At 46.2% G+C, this 18,961-nt stretch overlaps 1 protein-coding gene across 3 annotated transcripts in view; it reads right to left on the reverse strand.

Annotated features, from left to right (window-relative positions):
- Positions 1-18,961, reverse strand: part of lsp1a (lymphocyte specific protein 1 a) — a 451,893-nt gene that overhangs the window by 42,198 nt on the left and 390,734 nt on the right. For all 3 annotated transcript variants that reach the window (XM_038807720.1, XM_038807718.1, XM_038807719.1), the window contains 2 exons: positions 11,366-11,497; positions 7,576-7,674 (listed from right to left, as the gene is read on the reverse strand). In XM_038807720.1, the coding sequence (XP_038663648.1) occupies positions 7,576-7,674; positions 11,366-11,497 (231 nt within the window). The remainder of the gene's footprint in view (positions 1-7,575; positions 7,675-11,365; positions 11,498-18,961) is intronic.

Consider the following 18,961-nt stretch of genomic DNA (forward strand, 5'->3'; position numbering starts at 1 on the left):
GAGCAGAGAAGATTAAGAGATGATGTTATTGAGGTGTTCAAAATTATGAACACTTTTTACAGGGTAAACCACAGTTGGTACGTCAGTGACTAGGGGTCACAATTTCAAGATGGTGAGCAAGAGAGCTAGGAATGAAAATGGTGAACCTGTAGAATTCATTATCACAAAAAATAGTGGAGGCCAAAATGTTGCGTAATTTCAAGAAGGAAGTAGATATTGCTCTTAGGGCCAAATTAATCAAGGGATATGGGAAGGCGGGCTCAGGGAATTGAGCTTGATGATCAGCCATGATCATAATGAATGGTAGAGCAGGCTCAAAGGGCTGAATGGCCTCCTCCTGCTCCTATTTCCTATGTATGTTTCAATGTATGTTTCTAAATGTTGATGTACAAAGGGACCTAGTTGTCCTAGTACACCAGTCACTGAAAGAAGGCGTGTAGGTACAGCAAGCAGTTAGGAAGGCAAATGGTATGTTGGAGATCGTTGCAGGATAGCCTGACATACTAGTCTTCATCACAGCTGTAAATGATTCTTGACATCATACTTTAAAAATAGGTGCCTTTAAGTGGTTTTATTTTAGCAGGTTGTGACTAGCTTCAAACATTCAGATGATCCCACAGTGGGCTAAACTTGTAAACAGCCTTGCTCATCTTGTCTTATTCTCCAGGCAGCAGAGGTTCACTGCTTTGTTGGTTCTGCACCACCACCAGATTCAATGGTTTCATCATTAGCAACACCACTCGTGAAACAGTACCAGGAGGCTGCACAGCGGCAGCAATGTTAAAGGGCCTTATAACTTATAATCCGCTCTCTTCCCTTTCAGTAACTAGACCAGTTGGCTGCACAATGACCAACAAATGTTTCAGTTTTCTTTTAGAAAATTCAATTAGAAAGTCATTCGGTTTGTAAGGGCCATTATTCATTAGAATCATATTAGTGTGGAGATGTTTCCTTTGTCATAACATGCCTGGTGGTGTCAATGGGAAATCTCGACTGTGTGAGCTGTAAACCTTTAATTTAAGGAAAGAAAGGGCCACAGTGGAGTGCTGCAATTCAACTGCAGTGCATATGATAATAAGGGGACCTCAATCACAGCAGAGGTCCTTACCTACCTCTGCCAGGCTTTAGTTTACCGAAACATGTGAACTAGATAGAACTGGCGGTTGTAAATATTAAGTGCAGCCACAACATTATGTTGCAATGAATTAACAGAGACTTCAGTGACTATTACCTTCTGTACTATGTAGGTGTATCCAGCATCAAGTGGGAGGCACTATAAACTGTAATATAAATGAGGGGGCCATATGTCTTCAGATGCTCAGAACATCATATGACAGATTTTCCACCATTTTCCCACTCATTTCCTGGTCTATCCAAGATAGCCAATTAAGGAAAGCTGACGTCAGAACACTGTCCCACAAAAGCTACTTGAACTATTTCCTCTTGCCTACTAAAGGACATCAGCATTGTCTGCTGCATCCTCACAGCGCCTCTAGCGATCGCTGGACAGGTTCTGCTTTATTTCTCTCCTTTATGTTTCAGTAAACTAAAGCCTAGGGGAGGTAGATAAGGACCTCTGCCTTCATTGATGATGCTTTTAGCAGGCAATAGAATGCGAATTTCAAGGTAAACAATCCAATTCAAAGCATTTGGCCTCCTAGCTATACACACTGCTTTCAATACTTCAAAAGGCAAAGAAGTTGACTGTGTGAAAACCACTTCAAATGTCTCCATCACTTCAAAGCCATAACTTTACCTTCATCTGACAGATCTTTAAACTTGGCACACTGACAGATTTGTGAAGGCTTTCGGGGTACAGATGGGATCACTTTCACTTTGTCATAAGAAACTTTATTTCTTACATACTGACTTACTGCTAAAGGGTTTAGGGGTGCAGATGAGAATAACTTCACTTTATTATGGGAAATCTTTAACTTTTAAATGCTGAGTGACTGTTAATAGTTTGAAAGGTTGCAGATGGGGAGTGCAGCAAAAGGAGCCCCATAGGAAGACTCCCGGCCTGAAACCCTCCAGCCCAGCACAAGCCATCCTGGCCCCTAAGTCCCAAGAAGCCAAGAAGGACCCCCTGGGCACCCTGACGGCTATTATTGGGAGAGTATTTACCATCTGCCAACCTGAGACTGCAAAGTGCCAGATTGGCACTGCCAAGGGTGAGGCCTGAAGGGGGGGTGTGGTGGGGGAATGAGGGGGGGGGGGTGATAAGGGTACTGAATGGGGGCCTTGGGGGGGGGGGGGCTCTGAGGGGTGCGACCGGCAGCAACTAATGGAAATCAGAATACCCTTTAAAAATGGTGCTCTAGGGGCAGCACAGCGGCACAGTGGTTAGCACTGCTGCCTCACGGCCCTGAGGACCTGGCTTTGATTCCACTTCCGCATCACTGTGGAGTTTGCACATTCTCCCAGTGTCTGCATGGGTCATAGATCATATAATTTACAGTGCAGAAGGATGCCATTCAGCCCATCGAGTCTGCACCGGCTCTTGGAAAGAGCACCCTACCCAAGGTTAACACCTCCACCCTATCCCCATAACCCAGTAACCCCACCCAACACTAAGGGCAATTTTGGACACTAAGGGCAATTTATCATGTCCAATCCACCTAACTTGCACATCATTGGACTGTGGGAGGAAACCGGAGCACCCGGAGGAAACCCATGCACACACGGGGAGGATGTGCAGACTCCGCACAGACAGTGACACAAGCCGGAATCGAACCTGGGACCCTGGAGCTGTGAAGCGATTGTGCTATCCACAATGCTACCGTGCTGCCCTTGTGGGTCTCACCCCCACAATACAAAAAGATGTGCAGGATAGGTGAATTGGCCACGCTAAACTGCCCCTTAATTGGAAAAAAAGAATTGGGTAGTCTACATATATTTTAAAAATGATGCTCCGATCTCAGAGGTGTGGGACATGGTATAGAGATTAAGTCCCAACCCTCTCACCTGCAGCGCAGATCCAAGCATGCTGTCAAATGACACAGAAAACCCAATTTTCTAAAAATATTTTAAAGGAATGGCAGATTGGGGGCGCCCCTAGCACCAGATGGGGACCAGTCCCGATTCTCCGCTGGCGGGAGCACTTAAACTCCAGAATGGAAAATCACGAGCTTTTATATTTAAATCTAGCTCGACGTTAGTCTTCGAGAACTTCGTGCCTTAAGATTTCCCTGAGTACGTCAAATGGAAACATTTATTAATGTTTCCACTCGAGGCCCAACACATTCACTATACATATTTCAACTCACAAAAATGCAAATTCAACATCACTTGAACATTGAATGGTTGGGAACTTGATGGTAAGTCAGTGCTTCTGTTACACATGCCATATAGGGTCCCTCATCGCCCATTTATAATTATAAACAGATGGTAAGGATAGTCAGAAAGCTCTTCTAGCCTCAGCTGTGCTGTTGAAATAGGCAGGCACACGCAGTTTGAGCAGTGTTTCTCTATTGGAACTAAAGCAATGCCCTCAGGCTGTTCTCTCATGTCGCTTTATGGTATGCTGGGGAACAGTCTCAGTGGAGGTCACCCACGTACTGATCCATCATCCCAGCCACAGAATAATATATGATTTAAAGACAACGGCCAAAAGAAGTTTACAAATATTTCAGGAGACCTCAAAAATAATCAAAAGTTGCTTCATCTGGATTTTTTTTTTATATAACATTCAATTTGTTATACATTAAAAATTTACATCAGAGGGAATTGCAAATTGCTTCTAAAGTTAAAGTCAATTGTGCATTTTTCTATTTCATCAGCACTTGAAATAGTGCTGCTTAGACAGTGATGTAAGAACATTCTCCCATTTGATAGGAAATAATTTACATTTGCCCACTGTTGCCACAGTTCCTGGGAACTTAGTGAACCCTGAATACAGAAAGGAGATTCAGTATTTGTTTCATTGGAGAGGGATGTTACCCAAACGGCCTTTACTCCATTGGGATTTCCTGTTCTGATTGTCCATGCCCAATGAAGTTTCAGCCATGAAAGATCAGGAACGCTATTACCATACATTTTAATATCATTAGCGGGCTTCCTCGCTGATGCTGCTGGTGGGGTAGGCTCTTTGCCACCATGAGGGAAAAGCGGGCAGCAGAGCCAGTGGGCTGCACACCACTTTTCCCGCCTGAATCGACAGTATCTTGAGGTGGATGGTGAGGGGAAATCTCGTTCTTCTTAGCCAATCACCTTGCTGAAAACTGCACGTATATAGGTGCCAGGTGAGCATGATATGAAACTCGGCTATAATGAAATGAAAAATGAAATGAAATTTAAAAATAGACACCTCCTCCCCATGTGCAGTTGACACTCACTGAATGGAGCCCAGTTTTAACTCTGTACCAGTGAATAGGTTTTGACTGGGTTAAAATCTAACATTGACACAATCCAAAGAATGGCATTTAGGTTCTGGATGGTACCCAGGTTCCTTGAACCTATACCCAAGCAAACAGCTGCATTTTTTAAAAAGGAGAGAAAAGAAGCTGGAGAGAACAGTTTAGATTTTCTCCTCATCCATACTACAAGGAAGATATTTTCATTAAAAGGCATTGCTTCCTTACCACAGTGATCTTCTTTGGTTAATTACCTTCTCAAACATTACATGTGAAACATCACAGCATAATACAACCAAGGATTTTACTCAAAGGTTTGGCACCTGGACCTAGAAAGCCCTACAGAATTTAGACCTAAAGAACTTGTTCGTAAAGTCTGAAAAAAGGACCTGCAAAAATGTTGGATAGTATATCCTCAGGGTTTTTTGCTAGAAAAATCCAAAGTAACCTCAGTGAATAGAAAGGAATGCATTCTCAGCTCCAGGGTAACCAGCTCCCTGCTATTAAATTCGTCACACATGCCAAACTTGCTACTTTTCAACACGCCTTCAGCTTGTTAAGAGATGTCAGGAAAATTACCTTTTGGGACAGCCGAGGCACAGGATGATTTAAAAAAAACAAGGCACAGAAGATGCAGAAGGAAAGAAATAGAGCCAGAAGCTACCGAGAGGCAAAGCAAATCCAAGGTTTGGAGAAAGCCTGAGGAAGAGAAGAAACAGAACGAATAGGCACAGAATGAAAAACAACGTCCACTCAAAGATTTACGACCTTAACTAAAGTGAGGAAAATCTTAGAATTGCCTTCTTTCGCCAAGGAATGAAAGATCTCAAAGTTCTTTGAGCGATGCACTGACTGCTAATTTGTCATCAAATGTCCGGTAACGCCGCACAAATTGTAATCCGGTGAATGATCAATTAGTTAAGCTTTTTCTTAGCATGTGTTATTGGAGAAATACTGGTTGAATGGGAAGAACCTTGGTTAGCACCTCCAAAAGTTGTGGAAAGACAGCACTCTCTCTGTACTACAGGAGCAACAGCCTGAATTGAGAAGTCAAGCCTTGGTCTGTAGCTTGAACCTACAAACCTTTCAACTCAGTGTCAAGACCCACCCATGCTCAAGCTCAAACAACAAACTATATTTGTTTGCTTCGATGCAATTGACATTGTACTCGAAAACCTTAATAGCATCAATAAATAATAACACCCTAACACAGGATGGAAATCAGCACAAAACCAATTAACCTACTGAAAGGAACATCCATTCAATGCCTGGTTTAGCTCTTGTGGATTGTCAGAAACCTTGCTCAGCAATTAGGCAGCAGAACTATAAAGTGGCCTTGGAATACTTTTGATGGAAAAACTGCACCAGGTGGCAGTTTATATTAATATTAGTCTCTTCATTGCTCAGTAAAATTCCAGCCTCTCACCCGCTTGAGTTTTGATCGCATCTTAAATGAAAAGAAAATGGCCACAAATCCGGATTGGATAAAAGTATGTGAAAAGAAGACAGCTTACCATTTATCTGATAGAAGGTCTGCATCTAAATTTTTAACCCATTTATGGATGCAGCTGGGTTCTGTATTTGCAGGGTTTCTGATTTGCATTCATTATATATTCTATAATATAATCCTTTAACTCGGGTACAACCCAGGCATCTGCTTTTTGGCTTTTACGTACATACTCCATTATCTCTATCATTTACATTGTGACCCTTGAGACAACCCCTGTGAACTTTTTAGTTGCTTTAGTTGCTATTTAGATGTACTTAGGGAAACAAATGTAGTAAATCAGAAGATTTGTCAAAAATAATCTTAGAGTTTCTGTAGTTATTCTTAAGCCATCAGATAGCCCAACTGGGTCCAAACTAATCACACTTATATATCGATATATTTGGCACAGTACAAAGATCATGCCCATTCAATTCAGTGGCACATTATGGCAAAACTGATTTTCATTTTAGTTCACTGACTGCCTGGAAAGATACAAAAGTTCAATTTATTGCCCTCCGTGTTTTCTACTCTTTCCCCTGGAATACCATTCCTGGATGAGGCATGTCTCTACAAGTGCAGGACATTCTCTGCCACCACTCACCCACGTGACCCTGCTTAATGTGTAAGCCAGGACTCTGAATGTTAACACATTCATCGACTGTGGAGGCCAGCCGACATCCACAAGTGTACATTCCAGCAGGAGCCATCCGAGTCTAATTGCACTGTCAATGCTCTGTCTGGAAATTGACCCAGGGATGCTTATAATTCCTTTTCTAATTAAAAACAATATTCATCCCCTCCATTCTTAATACACCAAAAACTCCAACGGTACACTAATTTTCTGGACATTTGTGGTTTAATAGCCTAGGTTCCCACATCAGCATTATTTTAATGCTTGTGTAATCTAGTTTGAAATAAATAGGCTGACGGCAGCATTTAAATAATGCCAATTAGAAAATACAGGCTAACAGACCTATTAAATGCAGAAAGCCCTTCGCACTACCTTTTTAATTAATTCTATACTCCTAAGGGCAGCACGGGGGCCCAGTGGTTAGCATGGCTGCCTATGGTGCTGAGGACCCGAGTTTGAATCCCAGCCCTGGGTCACTGTCCGTGCGGTGTTTGCACATTCTCCCCGTGTCTGCGTGGGTTTCACCCCACACAACCCAAAGATGTGGAGGATAGGTGGATTGGCCACGCTAAATCGCCCCTTAATTGGAAAAAATAATTGGGTACTCTAAATTTATAAAAAAAATACTACACTCCTGTATGCTTCACCTGATGCTGGTGTCTGTGGATTTACATAGTGGACCTTGTGTTGCCCTTTTATGTATTTTCTTTTATTTTATTTTCATGTACTAAATGATCTGTTTGAGCTGCTCGTAGAAAAATACCTTTCACTGTACCTCGGTATACGTGACAAGTATACGTGAAAATAAAACAAATCCAATCAGTTTTGTCATATTTATGATCACTCTGAGAGGACAGAAACAAATTCAAATTTATTTTGTGTTGCTTGAGGTAAGATTCCTGCAATGCAATTTGTTTCCCCCCCATTTAAGATTCATTATTGTTGTGCGCAATGAGCTCAAAGCACAAGGGGAATAGCTGTGATGACGAAAGTGCAGTACAGAATGGGCATTGTCCCCTTCCAGAACATTATCTTGTGAAGGACATTTGCCATTGCAATGGAAAGTCAACTGAAAGTCAGAGAGTGTAAGTATGTTTCCTTACTGTTGGTTTGGAGGGGCTGGCCTTGGCACTGGGTTCTGGGTTCCTGCTCACCCACTGATTGATAAGATCAAAAACACCCACTTTCAGTCCATCAGTCTCCTGGATTTAAAAAAAAGATGAGATTAGTGGGCAGAGGGAAGAAAAAAAGGTGAAACACGTTCATTATCGAAACAGTTTTTATTTCCAAGTACTGAGCAAATGATTCACAACGGCCTTTTTAACATCTTCGTGAGCAGGAGTCTAGATTAGCCAATCGTACAGCATATCCAATAATCATTTTTTAATTGTCAATTGCTCTTTGGTTAACATGTATTGACAACAAATACAGAGATCATTTGCAGGCCAGCTTTGCTTTTCCATTGTTTTGTAAAACCTAGCAAAAAGCTCATCAGAAAGGATAACATGAATAATGTGACGCCTTCCAAACAGATCAATCCACCTGACAAAAGCAGCATGCACTGGGTATGTACTGAAACAGAAAACTGATAAAACTGCCGTAGGTGCATCCCAAGAACATTTGTTCCCTTGTAAATTAATACGGTCGCAATTTGGAATGAATGGGCTGTTTACAGAGAATCAGTTGGTTTTGAAGAGGAAATCTCATATTAATTTGATGGAAATGCATTTCTATTTTTGGAGTGATGGCAATTTGCATTGATATAGTGGCTCAATGCAGAGAAAAGGTCCCCTGATAACTCAGAGGCTTGTGGAAACATTTATTCTATGTAGCAGAGTGACCACAAACTTGGTTAAAGAGGTATGTTTCAGAGGAAGTCTTAAAGAAGAGGGACACAGAGGCAGAAGGATTTAGAGGGGGAATTGCAGGGAGTGGAATCTCCATCGTTCAAGGCACAACCAGCAATGATGGGGCAGAGGTAAGGTAAGATATGAAGAGGCTGATATTAGACAAGTAGGAGTTTGGGGGAATGGGGAAGTGCTCATTTATATTGCCATCTGAGGTTATAGTAACAGAAAGCTACTAATGAATTTTAACAGGAAGAAAATAACTTGAAATTTGAGGATCAGGTGTGAAAGGGCCCTGTTAATTCCCTTATTTCCCATTTCTTTTATTTTGTCGTTATCATTTTTGGTCCCTGGATCTTTAATGGACATATACCGTTAAATCTATCAAGGGAAGCGAGGAACTCAAAAGTTGCAAAATAGTACACTGTGCTATGAAAATTTAGATTTTGAACAGAAGAACCCAGACTTTATGGCACCCAAGAGATTGGAGGGATTTGGTTTGATTGGTTGGCTGGTGGCCAGTGGATTAGCCAATGACCGCTGTGTGCCCAGCCACAGGTAGTGATTGGGTTCTGCCAGGTGGGAAGTTTTCAGAGAGCCCAGAAGAAAGCCCCTGGATGTTGAGAGGAGAGGTTATGTGTTGCTCTCGCACAAACGTTTCCTGACTGCTGTTTTTGAGTTGGCAGAGAAGTATCGGGACCCAGATGATGCTACAGTGAAAACCATTACAGACTGAAAGCAAAGACTTCATCCAAGTGGAGACCTAAACTGAAAGAATCTAACTGGAAGACGTCCATCTGAAACAGACTTTTATCCTTTTACTTTTAGTATTATTTTTACATCCCTCCTTTCCCTCTGTGTTTGTCAGTTTTATGTGTGTGTGTAGAGGGTGGGGTGAGTTAAGGGGAGGGTAGAAATTAGATCATTATTAACCAGTTGTATTTGCTGCCTATTTAATTATCGTTATTGTTATTAATAAAAGTTAATTGTGCTTAAATTTACAAACCTGGTAGCTGTAGTTATTGGACAGCCAAAGACCGAAGAGTTCGGGTATTTTTACAATTAAAAAGTCCATTTCAATTGTGTTGCAACTTAGGGTCAGGTGGGGCTACAATGGCCACACACTAGCCCAAGGTGTCATAACAGGGGCAAATATAGATTCGGAAGGATGGAGCAAACAGGGCATGGTTCACGATAAAATCTGGCCTTTGTGATGGAAAGGATATGACATTGGAAGTGGAGCTCGAAGTCGAATAGGGTAATGCACTATCCTGAATGAAATATATCCTCAAGCCTTTTGCGAACACAATAATAGAACAGGTTAGCTAAACTAGCATGAGGCAAAACCCAGAGGCTAAATCGAGGAAGGCATTTACACAGAAAAGCCAGTGTTTATGCTCCTCTCAAGTCTCCTCCCTTTTTTACCTCATCTAAATCACCATTACCACCTATTCCTTTCCCCCTCATATGCTTGCTCATCAGACTTGATCAATTATGTCAGGCAAGGAGGCACTCCTGTTCCAATTCAAGCATATTTTCATGATTGACACAAATAGCTCTAAAGACCATTTCATTTTTTTAAAGTACACGATTTATCGCATTGCTTAATACACTGGTATAATGCATCAAATTAAATAAATGACAATCCCAAGATTCTGGAGATAAAACACCCCTTGAAGGACCACTTTTTGTCTGCACTACACAGTGAATATTTGGCTGAAGGTTTCAACTCCCTCAACTTTTCCTAAGTTTGGAAAATCAATGCTTGCAGAGCTACAGCACATAGCACACAGAGCTGACTTACGGTAAATAACCGTATGTATATTTTCTAAGGAGTCACTTCCCAAGTTTAAGAGAGCTAAAAATTAGTTATTAGTTGGCTTAGGAATAGATGTAATAAATCAGTGTATTTTATTACCCCTACTTCTAATAAGGAACTTAATTTTAAAATTTAGATATTGATCTCAACTGATTTGATTTGATTTAATTTATTATTGTCACATGTATGAGTACAGTGAAAAGTATTGTTTCTTGCATGCTGTAAAACAATGCATACCGTTCATAGGGAAGGAAGGAGAGACTGCAGAATATAATGTTACAGTTATAGCAAGACGTAGAGAAAAGATCAACTTAATACGAGGTAGGTCCATTCAAAAGTCTGATGGCAGTAGGGAAGAAGCTGTTCTTGAGTCGGTTGGTACATGACCCCAAACTTTGGTATCTTTTTCCTGACGGAAGAAGGTGGAAGAGAAATGTCCGGGGTGGGTGGGGTCCTTAATTATGCTGGCTGCCTTTCTGAGGCAGCAGAAATTATAGATAGAGTCAATGGATGGGAGGCTGGTTTGCATGATGGACTGGGCTACATTCACAACCTTTTGTAGTTTCCTGCGGTCTTGGGCAGAGCAGGCCCCATACCAAGCTGTGATACAACCAGAAAGAATGCTTTCTATGGTGCATCTGTAGAGGTTGGTGAGGGTCGTAGCTGACATGCCAAATGTCCTTAGTCTTCTGAGAAAGTAGTCGTTGGTGGGCTTTTTTAACTATAGTGTCGGCATGGGGGGGACCAGGACAGGCTGTTGATGATCTGTACACCTAAAAACTTGAAGCTCTCGACCCTTTCTACTTCGTTCCCATTGATGTAGACAGGGGCATGTTCTCCACTATGCTTGACATTGAGGGAGAGATTATTGTCGTTGCACCAGTTCACCAGGTTCTCTGTCTCATTCCTGTACTCTGCCTCGTCATTGTTTGAAATCTATTCCCTATGTAGCAACAGATTGGCTTGTCCCATTCACAGCAACCTCCTCGGAGGTATTTTGAAATAAAGGTCTTTTGTAGTATTGGCCATGATACTGAATAAATATGGAGAATATGAGAAGTCACGAAGGCCTGGATTTTCAAAATTAAGCTGAAAGACTTTGCAGCATCTAACAGGAGAAGTTGGGTTTCCAGTTCACCCAACTACATTGGCCAAACTAAGTCGATCAGTGAGCACCTGTAGATGATTGTCCAAGTTGGTGCAGAAGTGAACAAAATAGCCTCTTACCTTAAATGATGACCCTTTGGTAACTGGGTTACCTGCGACATCACCTGCCTCCCATAAACTCTTCTTAGTGGCAACATCTTCTGCTAAGTTTGGCATGTCCAATGATGCATGTCTGAGTGACTTTGTAGTGTTCTATGTGCAAGAGAGTGAGAAAGAGTGAAATACTATTAAATGAAGTTGAATTAGCAAGTACCTGAATTAACTCCAAAGAATGAATACATCACCCCCAACTTAATGAGACAGGCAGTTCTACTGATGCTCACAGTCTAGGTTCATATGGCATGGAAGAGAGTTACTGAGCAACCCGCCGCGTGTTTCATGGTGGCCTTTGGCGTGTATCAGGATCTTCTGATTCCGCCGTTGTCAACGGGGTTTCCTACTGAAGGCATTCCTCGCTGCTGGGAAACCCACGACGGCAGGTGTGCCATCGGCAGAACCGGAAGATTCCATCGCCATGAATGGCTAGAAAGTTGAAGCCACTCCAACCTCTTGGGTAAAATACTACGTGATGGGCATCATAAGAATGTACATCAGCGAAGGCGAAGGAGAGGGAAGAAATGTGGCACAGAAAGGAGAACAAACATAATGTTGGAAGTTCCGGTTTTGAAAGGAAATTGAAAGCAATTCAGAAACAATCTTTTAATTTTACACGAGGAAGTTACGCAATAAATTGCTTTGCATTCTATGTTCACAGGATCATAGAATCATAGAATTTACAGTGCAGGAGGCCATTCGGCCCATCGAGTCTGCATCGGCCATTGGAAAGAGCACCCTACTTAAGCCCACACCTCCACCCTATTCCCGTAACCCGGTAACCCTAGCTAACCGTTTTGGACACTAAGGGCAATTTAGCATGGCCAATCCACCTAACCTGCATATCTTTGGACTGTGAGAGGAAACCGGAGCACCCGGAGGAAACCCATGCAGCAATAAATCCACTTCAAAGGTGATTCACCAGCTATAAAGCAATTGGGTTGTGTTGAGGTCATGAAAGATTTGAAAATTATCTTCTGCCCTTTTCTAATGACTTCCATATAATCCATATAATGCAGAAGAAGGGGCGGCATTCTCTCCTACCCGGCGGGGCGGGGGGTCCCGGCGTAGCGGAGTGGCGCCAACCACTCCGGCGTCAGGCCTCCCCAGAGGTGAGGAATTCTCCGCACCTTTAGGGGCTAGGCCACGCCGGTGTGGCTCCTGCTCCCCTGACCGACGTCGGGGCTGGCCAAAAGGCCTTCGCCGGTCGGCGTGAGTCCGTGCATGCGCTGGAGCGTCAGCGGCCGCTGACGTCACCACCGGTGCATGCGCGGTGGAGGGGGTCTCTTCCGCCTCCGCCATGGTGGAGGCCTTGGCGGAAGAAAAAGAGTGCCCCCATGGCACAGGCCCGCCCGCCGAACGGTGGTCCCCAATCGTGGGCCAGGCCACCGTGGAGACACCCCCCGGGGTCCGATTGCCCCCCCCCCAGGTCCCGCTCTCGCCGCCTGCTCCCGCCGGCACAGAGGTGGTTTAAACCACGTCGGCGGGAGAGGCCTGACAGCGGCGGGACTTCGGCCCATCGCGGGCCGGAGAATCGCCGCGGGTGGCCCACCGACCGGCGGGGTTCGATTCCCGCCCCCGCCGATTCCTGGGTGGCGAAGAATTCCGGCCACGGCGGGGGCGGGATTTACAAAGGCCCCGGACGATTCCCCGACCCTGCGGGGCGTCGGAGAATTCCGCCCCAGGTCTTTTGGCCCATCATGTCTGCACTGACCCTCAGAAAGAGCTCCCTACCTTGCCCACACCCCTGCAGTATCCCCGTAACCCCAGTTAACCTCCACATTATTGAATACTAGGGGCAATTTAGCATGGCCAATCCACCTAACCTGCACATCTTTGGAATCATATTTTCCATGAATACATTTCCAATATTTAGCTGCTTACAATAATCAATGCTATTGGTATCACAGCAGTGTGAGGGTTTGAGGGGTGGTGGGAGTGTTTTGGCTCAAGGCCAATAGGGCTGAATTCAAATCAGGGTCAATTAAGAGCACAGGGACAATTTAGTTAACAGAGGGAGGGAATTGCAATAATGCCGGGAGAGATACAAATCCTTAAAAGCTAGAGCGTAAGCTGGGGCAAGATATTAGGCTGAATTCTCTACTGCTTATCGCTGGCAGCAGAGTTCCCGATGCAGCGCAGTATCCCACGATCGGTGCCCTTGTGATCTCTGGTCCCGCGCTGGCGGCATCGAGGTTCGCGTCCCGAGCCAGTGGGAGTATGTAAATATGTCAAAATGACACATTTGTAGCCGATTAACTGTCTAGACACCGGACTCTCCATGCCTCCATGACTCTTCAACTCTCCAAGCTGGGATTTATGCAGGCTTGGATCAGTATAAGTATTTGTTAGTGAGGACCTGACATGGTGGACCTCATGGTGAGCCAAAGGGATACATATTTAAGGTAGGTGTCCTGAAGGTCCACTGGAGGACTCTCGTTCCCCCTCCAAAAATGCAAATCCTTCCTACTCCACCCCTCAGTCCCCCATCAGCACAAATTATCAAACCTCCCCATCAAATTATCAAACCTCCCCATCAAATTACCCCCCCCCGATCAGATTCCCCCATCAGACCTCCCATTAGAGCCCCGATATCAGAGACCCCCCACCAGAAAATCCCCATATCAGAGACCCCTGCATATCAGAGACCCCCATGTCAGAGACTCCCCCATTTCAGAGAACCCCCCCATAACAGAGAACCCCCCATATCAGAGAACCCACAATATCAGAGAACCCACCATATCAGAGAATCCTCCATATCCCCCATCCAGATATTCTGCTTTATCTGGATGGCTCGGATGCGTCGTGTTTAATAAAGAACACAAAGATTTGTTAACAAACAAAACTATAAATTTATTTACGCTACTAAGATCCGTTCACTTTCCTAAAGTAGAAGGTTATTGTATAAAACTGTCATCTCAAGTATAACAGAACTCTCAAGTATACAACTGCTCTCTCTCCCACACCTCACTATCTAATCCACTCACTATCTAATCTTCTTATCATCTTCCAATTCCAGAATCCCCAAATCACATGATATATGACTATTCTGTGGTTCCCTCTCGTGGTATGAATCATTATCCTTAACTTGTTAACTCTTGACATCCCAGTGAATGTATATATCATGACAGGGGGGTTCTCTGATATGAGGGTTATTTGATATGGGAGGTGGATCTCTGGTGGGAGGGGACGTGGGTCACCCTTATGATGTGGGGTGGGATGGGCCCACCTCTGGGGGGTGGGTGACCCAACAATGCCTGTGGTGGGATGGAGGGGGGAAAGAAGCCCCTATTAGTCAGTGGTGGGAGGTGGTAGAGTGGGGCTGGCTGTCAGATCTCGCCATCTGGCTTCCTGCTCAAAATGGTGGTCTGTTAGTACGGTTCGCTGTGGAATCACTTGCGATTCCCATCATGCATAAATTTGCATAGTGGAGAGTGTGAATCGCTTCTGGGCACTGCCTCCAGTGCCAGCGCGAACCAGAAGTGATTCTGGTCCGGGAAGAGGACATAGTCTCCCAAACGGAGAATCCAGCCCATTGAGTCTAACTGTGAGAAAACGGAATTAATACATCAGTTGATTTACAATTATTAGCAATGGATGCATTTTGGGTGATGAAGCCACAGCAATTCAAGTCCAGAGTTCTTGGGCGCGATCTTCCCAAAAGGGAACAAAGTTCCCTAGTGAGGGCGATTAGCTGTGAATGCCGTGAAACACATGCAGCGCGATTCTCCGCCCCCCACGACGGCTGGGAGAATAGGGGGAGGGCCTTCCTGACTTTTTTGACGCCCTCCCGCTATTCTCCCCCCCCCCCCCGTCGAAATCCCGACAAGAATCGCTGCCGCCGTTTTTTTACGGCCGGCAGCGATTCTCAGCTGTTAGATGGGCCGAAGTCCCAGCCCTTTACGACCTTTTTACGAACGGCAAACACACCTGGTCCTGCCGTTCGTAAAAACGTCGTGACAAACTCGCAAAAAATAACCATGGCACCGATTGGCACGGCAGTACCACGGCCGTGCCAAGGGTGCCATGGGCCCGCGATCGGTGGGCACAGATCGCGGGCAGCGGGCCCGATGCCCGCGCACTATTTGTCCTTCCGCCGCCCCGCAGTATCAATACGCGGGGCGGCTGAGGGGCAACCCGGCCCGCGCATGCGCGGGTTTCGCGCAAAAACGCGATGATGTCACCCGCGCATGCGCGGGTGGAGTCTTCCCACCTGCGCATGCGCGGCTGACGTCATATGACGCGTCAGCCGGCGCTAACTCCGGCAAGCGGGCTTAACGATTTTCGTTAAGCCCGACTTGTCGGAGCCTCCGACGTCGGGCTGCTAGCCCCGACGGGGGACCAGAATCGGTCCCCCGTCGGGAAGGGGCGCGCTGCCGTAAAACCCGCCCGGGTTTTACGGCAGTTTTACGATTTCTCCCGTTTTGGGAGAATTTCGCCCATGGTTATTCAATGTGACTTGCTTTGAATAAGGGACCTAAATGGTGAATGCATGGCCGAGACCGCACATAACTCCGTTTTTACAATGGGGAGCTCTGCTCGCAGGAACTCCCTTTCATAGCGAGAGATCGGGACGCCATTTTGAAATTGTGTCCCAATCTCCGAGGAATCAAAAAGAATCCCCGACCTCCCTCCCAGTCTGAACGCAACATGGGATGGGGAGGGTCGGGGAACACCCCCCAAACCCCTGCGGGCAACCTTGGCCTAATCGCACATGCACAAAAAATGCCAGCTTGGCACCTTGACAGTGCCAACCTGGTACCCTGGCAGGTGGCACTGCCAGGGTGGCAAGCTGGCACGGCCAGAGTACCCAGGTGGCACCAGCAATGCCATGCCACCCTGCCCAATGGACATGCTGGTGGGGGTCTCTGATCCCCACGAGTGCCGTTCTGTCTGGTCCCCATTTGTGGAGATCAGTACCAAACAATGCTTGCCCGAGGTCCCCAAGGAGAAGGCATTAAATCTCAAAGCCTCAGGTACCTCGGCTTACTGCCTCACTCTAATATGCAGATTTGCTAAAAGGTGATCCCGCCCAATCCCCTTGCAACGTCTCGCGAGATTGCATTGAATCTTGCGAAGTGTTGCGAGCCGGGTAGATCCCAGGAGCGGGGTCTCCCAGTTTTCAACGGCACGGTGCGCTGCAATGCTTTTCCGGCACAGCATGGTCGGACGATCACTCCCCTTAAATCCAATGTCTCTAATTTGGTCAAGATTTGCTTGTACGAAGAAAATCATTTTCAAGCTTGTTGAATGAAACACTTTCCATTTCATGAGCAGCACCAAACATTTCCAGATTAGGTATAGGTATAGAATGTTTGAACAGAGGGAAAAGTTACCTGCAACATCAGCCAACTTTGTTAGTGTAAAATTAGGAGCAGTTCTCAAAATGTAACCCGCATTTAACAGGAGTAGATGAAGACCGACCCAGGTTCATTTCATATAAAGTATGCTCTGCCAGCAGAGAGGAGACTTCTGTGATGGCAGTTTCCATTCTTTTACACAATCAGGATCAGATCCTCTCAAGCATCTGATTATGTTATTAACACACTTATTTTTTTATCAGCAAGTCCAGGAACATTGGGTAGGATTCTCTGCCCCGCCGCACCACATTTCTGCCACGACCTGCCGGCGGGATTCTCCGTTACGCCAGCCGGTCAATGGGGTTTCCCATTGTGGGGCAGCCCCAACCTGTCGGGAAACCCCCAGGCGCCGGCACAAGGGAGAATCACGCTGGCGGAGAATCCCATCCATTAACTTATCCGAAAATTTTAAGACATCTGGCCTGAAAAAAGTGACAATGATAATGGGCACCTGCTACAAATAAAATCAGCTCTTTGTTAATAGGGGGTGGGATCTTTCGGCCTGTGAGCCACGTGTTTCTTGGCGGCAGAAAGTGGAGCACAGATAGCAGGCGGAGGGATTTTCTGCTCCCCCCCCCCCCCCCCCCCCCCCCCCCCCCCCCCCACCCCGTTGCTGCAATTGGGAATTTCCATTGAAGCCATCCGTCGCCGGGAAACAAACGGGTGGGGTGAACTGTCGGCGGATCCAGAAAATCCAGCCACCAGCGAACAGCCGGAGAATTCCAGCCAATAATTCAGCAGTGCTCCTTCACTGATGAATTCTCTTATATTGATAAACAAGTAGCAAATCACACAACGAGCTCCAGTGTACTTTGGCATGAGATCCAAAGTGGTGACTTCACAGTCACTGTGTGGAGGCACATTAGAACATAGGGCGCGATTCTCCCAGAGGGGGAGAAATCGTAAGGCTGGCGTCAAATCCGGGCGGGTTTGACGCCAGCCCCCCCCTCCCCGACCGGGAACCGATTCTGGTCCCCGGTCGGGGCTAGCATGCCGCCGCCGTAAACTCCGGCATCGCGGGCTTAACGAATTGCCAGAGTTTGCGCCGGCTGACGCGTCATATGACGTCAGCCGCGCATGCGCGGATTGGAAGACTCCAACCCGCGCATGCGCGGATGACGTCATCGCGCATTTGCGCGAAACCCGCGCATGCGCGGGCCAGGATGCCCCTCAGCCGCCCCGCGAAGTGATACAGCGGGGCAGCGGAGGGACAAAGAGTGCGCGGGCATCGGACCCGCTGCCCGCGATCGGTGCCCACCGATCGCGGGCCCATGGCACCCTTGGCACGGCCGTGGTACTGCCGTGCCAATCGGTGCCATGGTTTTAAAAATCGGCACTTTACGGCCGTTTTTACGAACGGCCAGACCAGGTGTGTTTGCCGTTCGTAAAAACAGCCGTAAAGGGCTTGGAACTCGGCCCATCGGCCAGCTGAGAATCGCTGCTGGCCGTAAAAAAACGGCGGCAGCGATTCGTATCGGGAGTTGGGCGTGGGGGCGTGGGGGGGCGGGGGGGGGGGGGGGGGAGAATAGCGGCAGGGCGTCGGACGAGCGTGGCCGTAAAATTTTACGAGCCACGCTATTCTCCGCACCGTCGTGAGTGCGGAGAATTGCGCCCATAGAGTGCAGAAGGAGGCCATTCAGCTCATCGAATCTGCACCAACCACTTAAGCCCTCACTTCCACCCTATCCCCATAACCCAATAACCCTTCCTATCCTTTTTGGTCACTAAGGGCAATTTATCATGGCCAATCCACCTAACCTGCATGTCTTTGGACTGCGGAAGGAAACCGGCGCACCCGGAGGAAACTCACGCAGACACGGGGAGAACGTGCAGACTCCGCACAGACAGTGACCCAGCGGGGAATCAAACCTGGGAACCTGGCACTGTGAAGCCACAATGCTATCTACTTATGCTACCGTGCTGCCATTGTGCAAACCAAGAACATTTCCATTAGGAGGGATTAAAGTTTTAAAGGACAGTAACCTCCAAATCCTAGGACCTGGCCATACAGTAACAAAGACTAGGTGGATGGACTATCAGGTGATTGTCATGGACCTTTCCAACCTGCAGTAAGTAACTTCACAAAAGGATAAAACAATAAAGAATGCAGGTTCCACACACATCTAGGATTCTTGTAACAACTCCATTTTAAGAGATTAAGGTCTGTGGGTAAAAATCAATGTATGCTTGTTACTGTGTAGTG

This window comes from Scyliorhinus canicula, chromosome 9 (genome assembly GCF_902713615.1).
Source record: "Scyliorhinus canicula chromosome 9, sScyCan1.1, whole genome shotgun sequence".
Classification (NCBI taxonomy): Eukaryota; Metazoa; Chordata; class Chondrichthyes; order Carcharhiniformes; family Scyliorhinidae; genus Scyliorhinus; species Scyliorhinus canicula.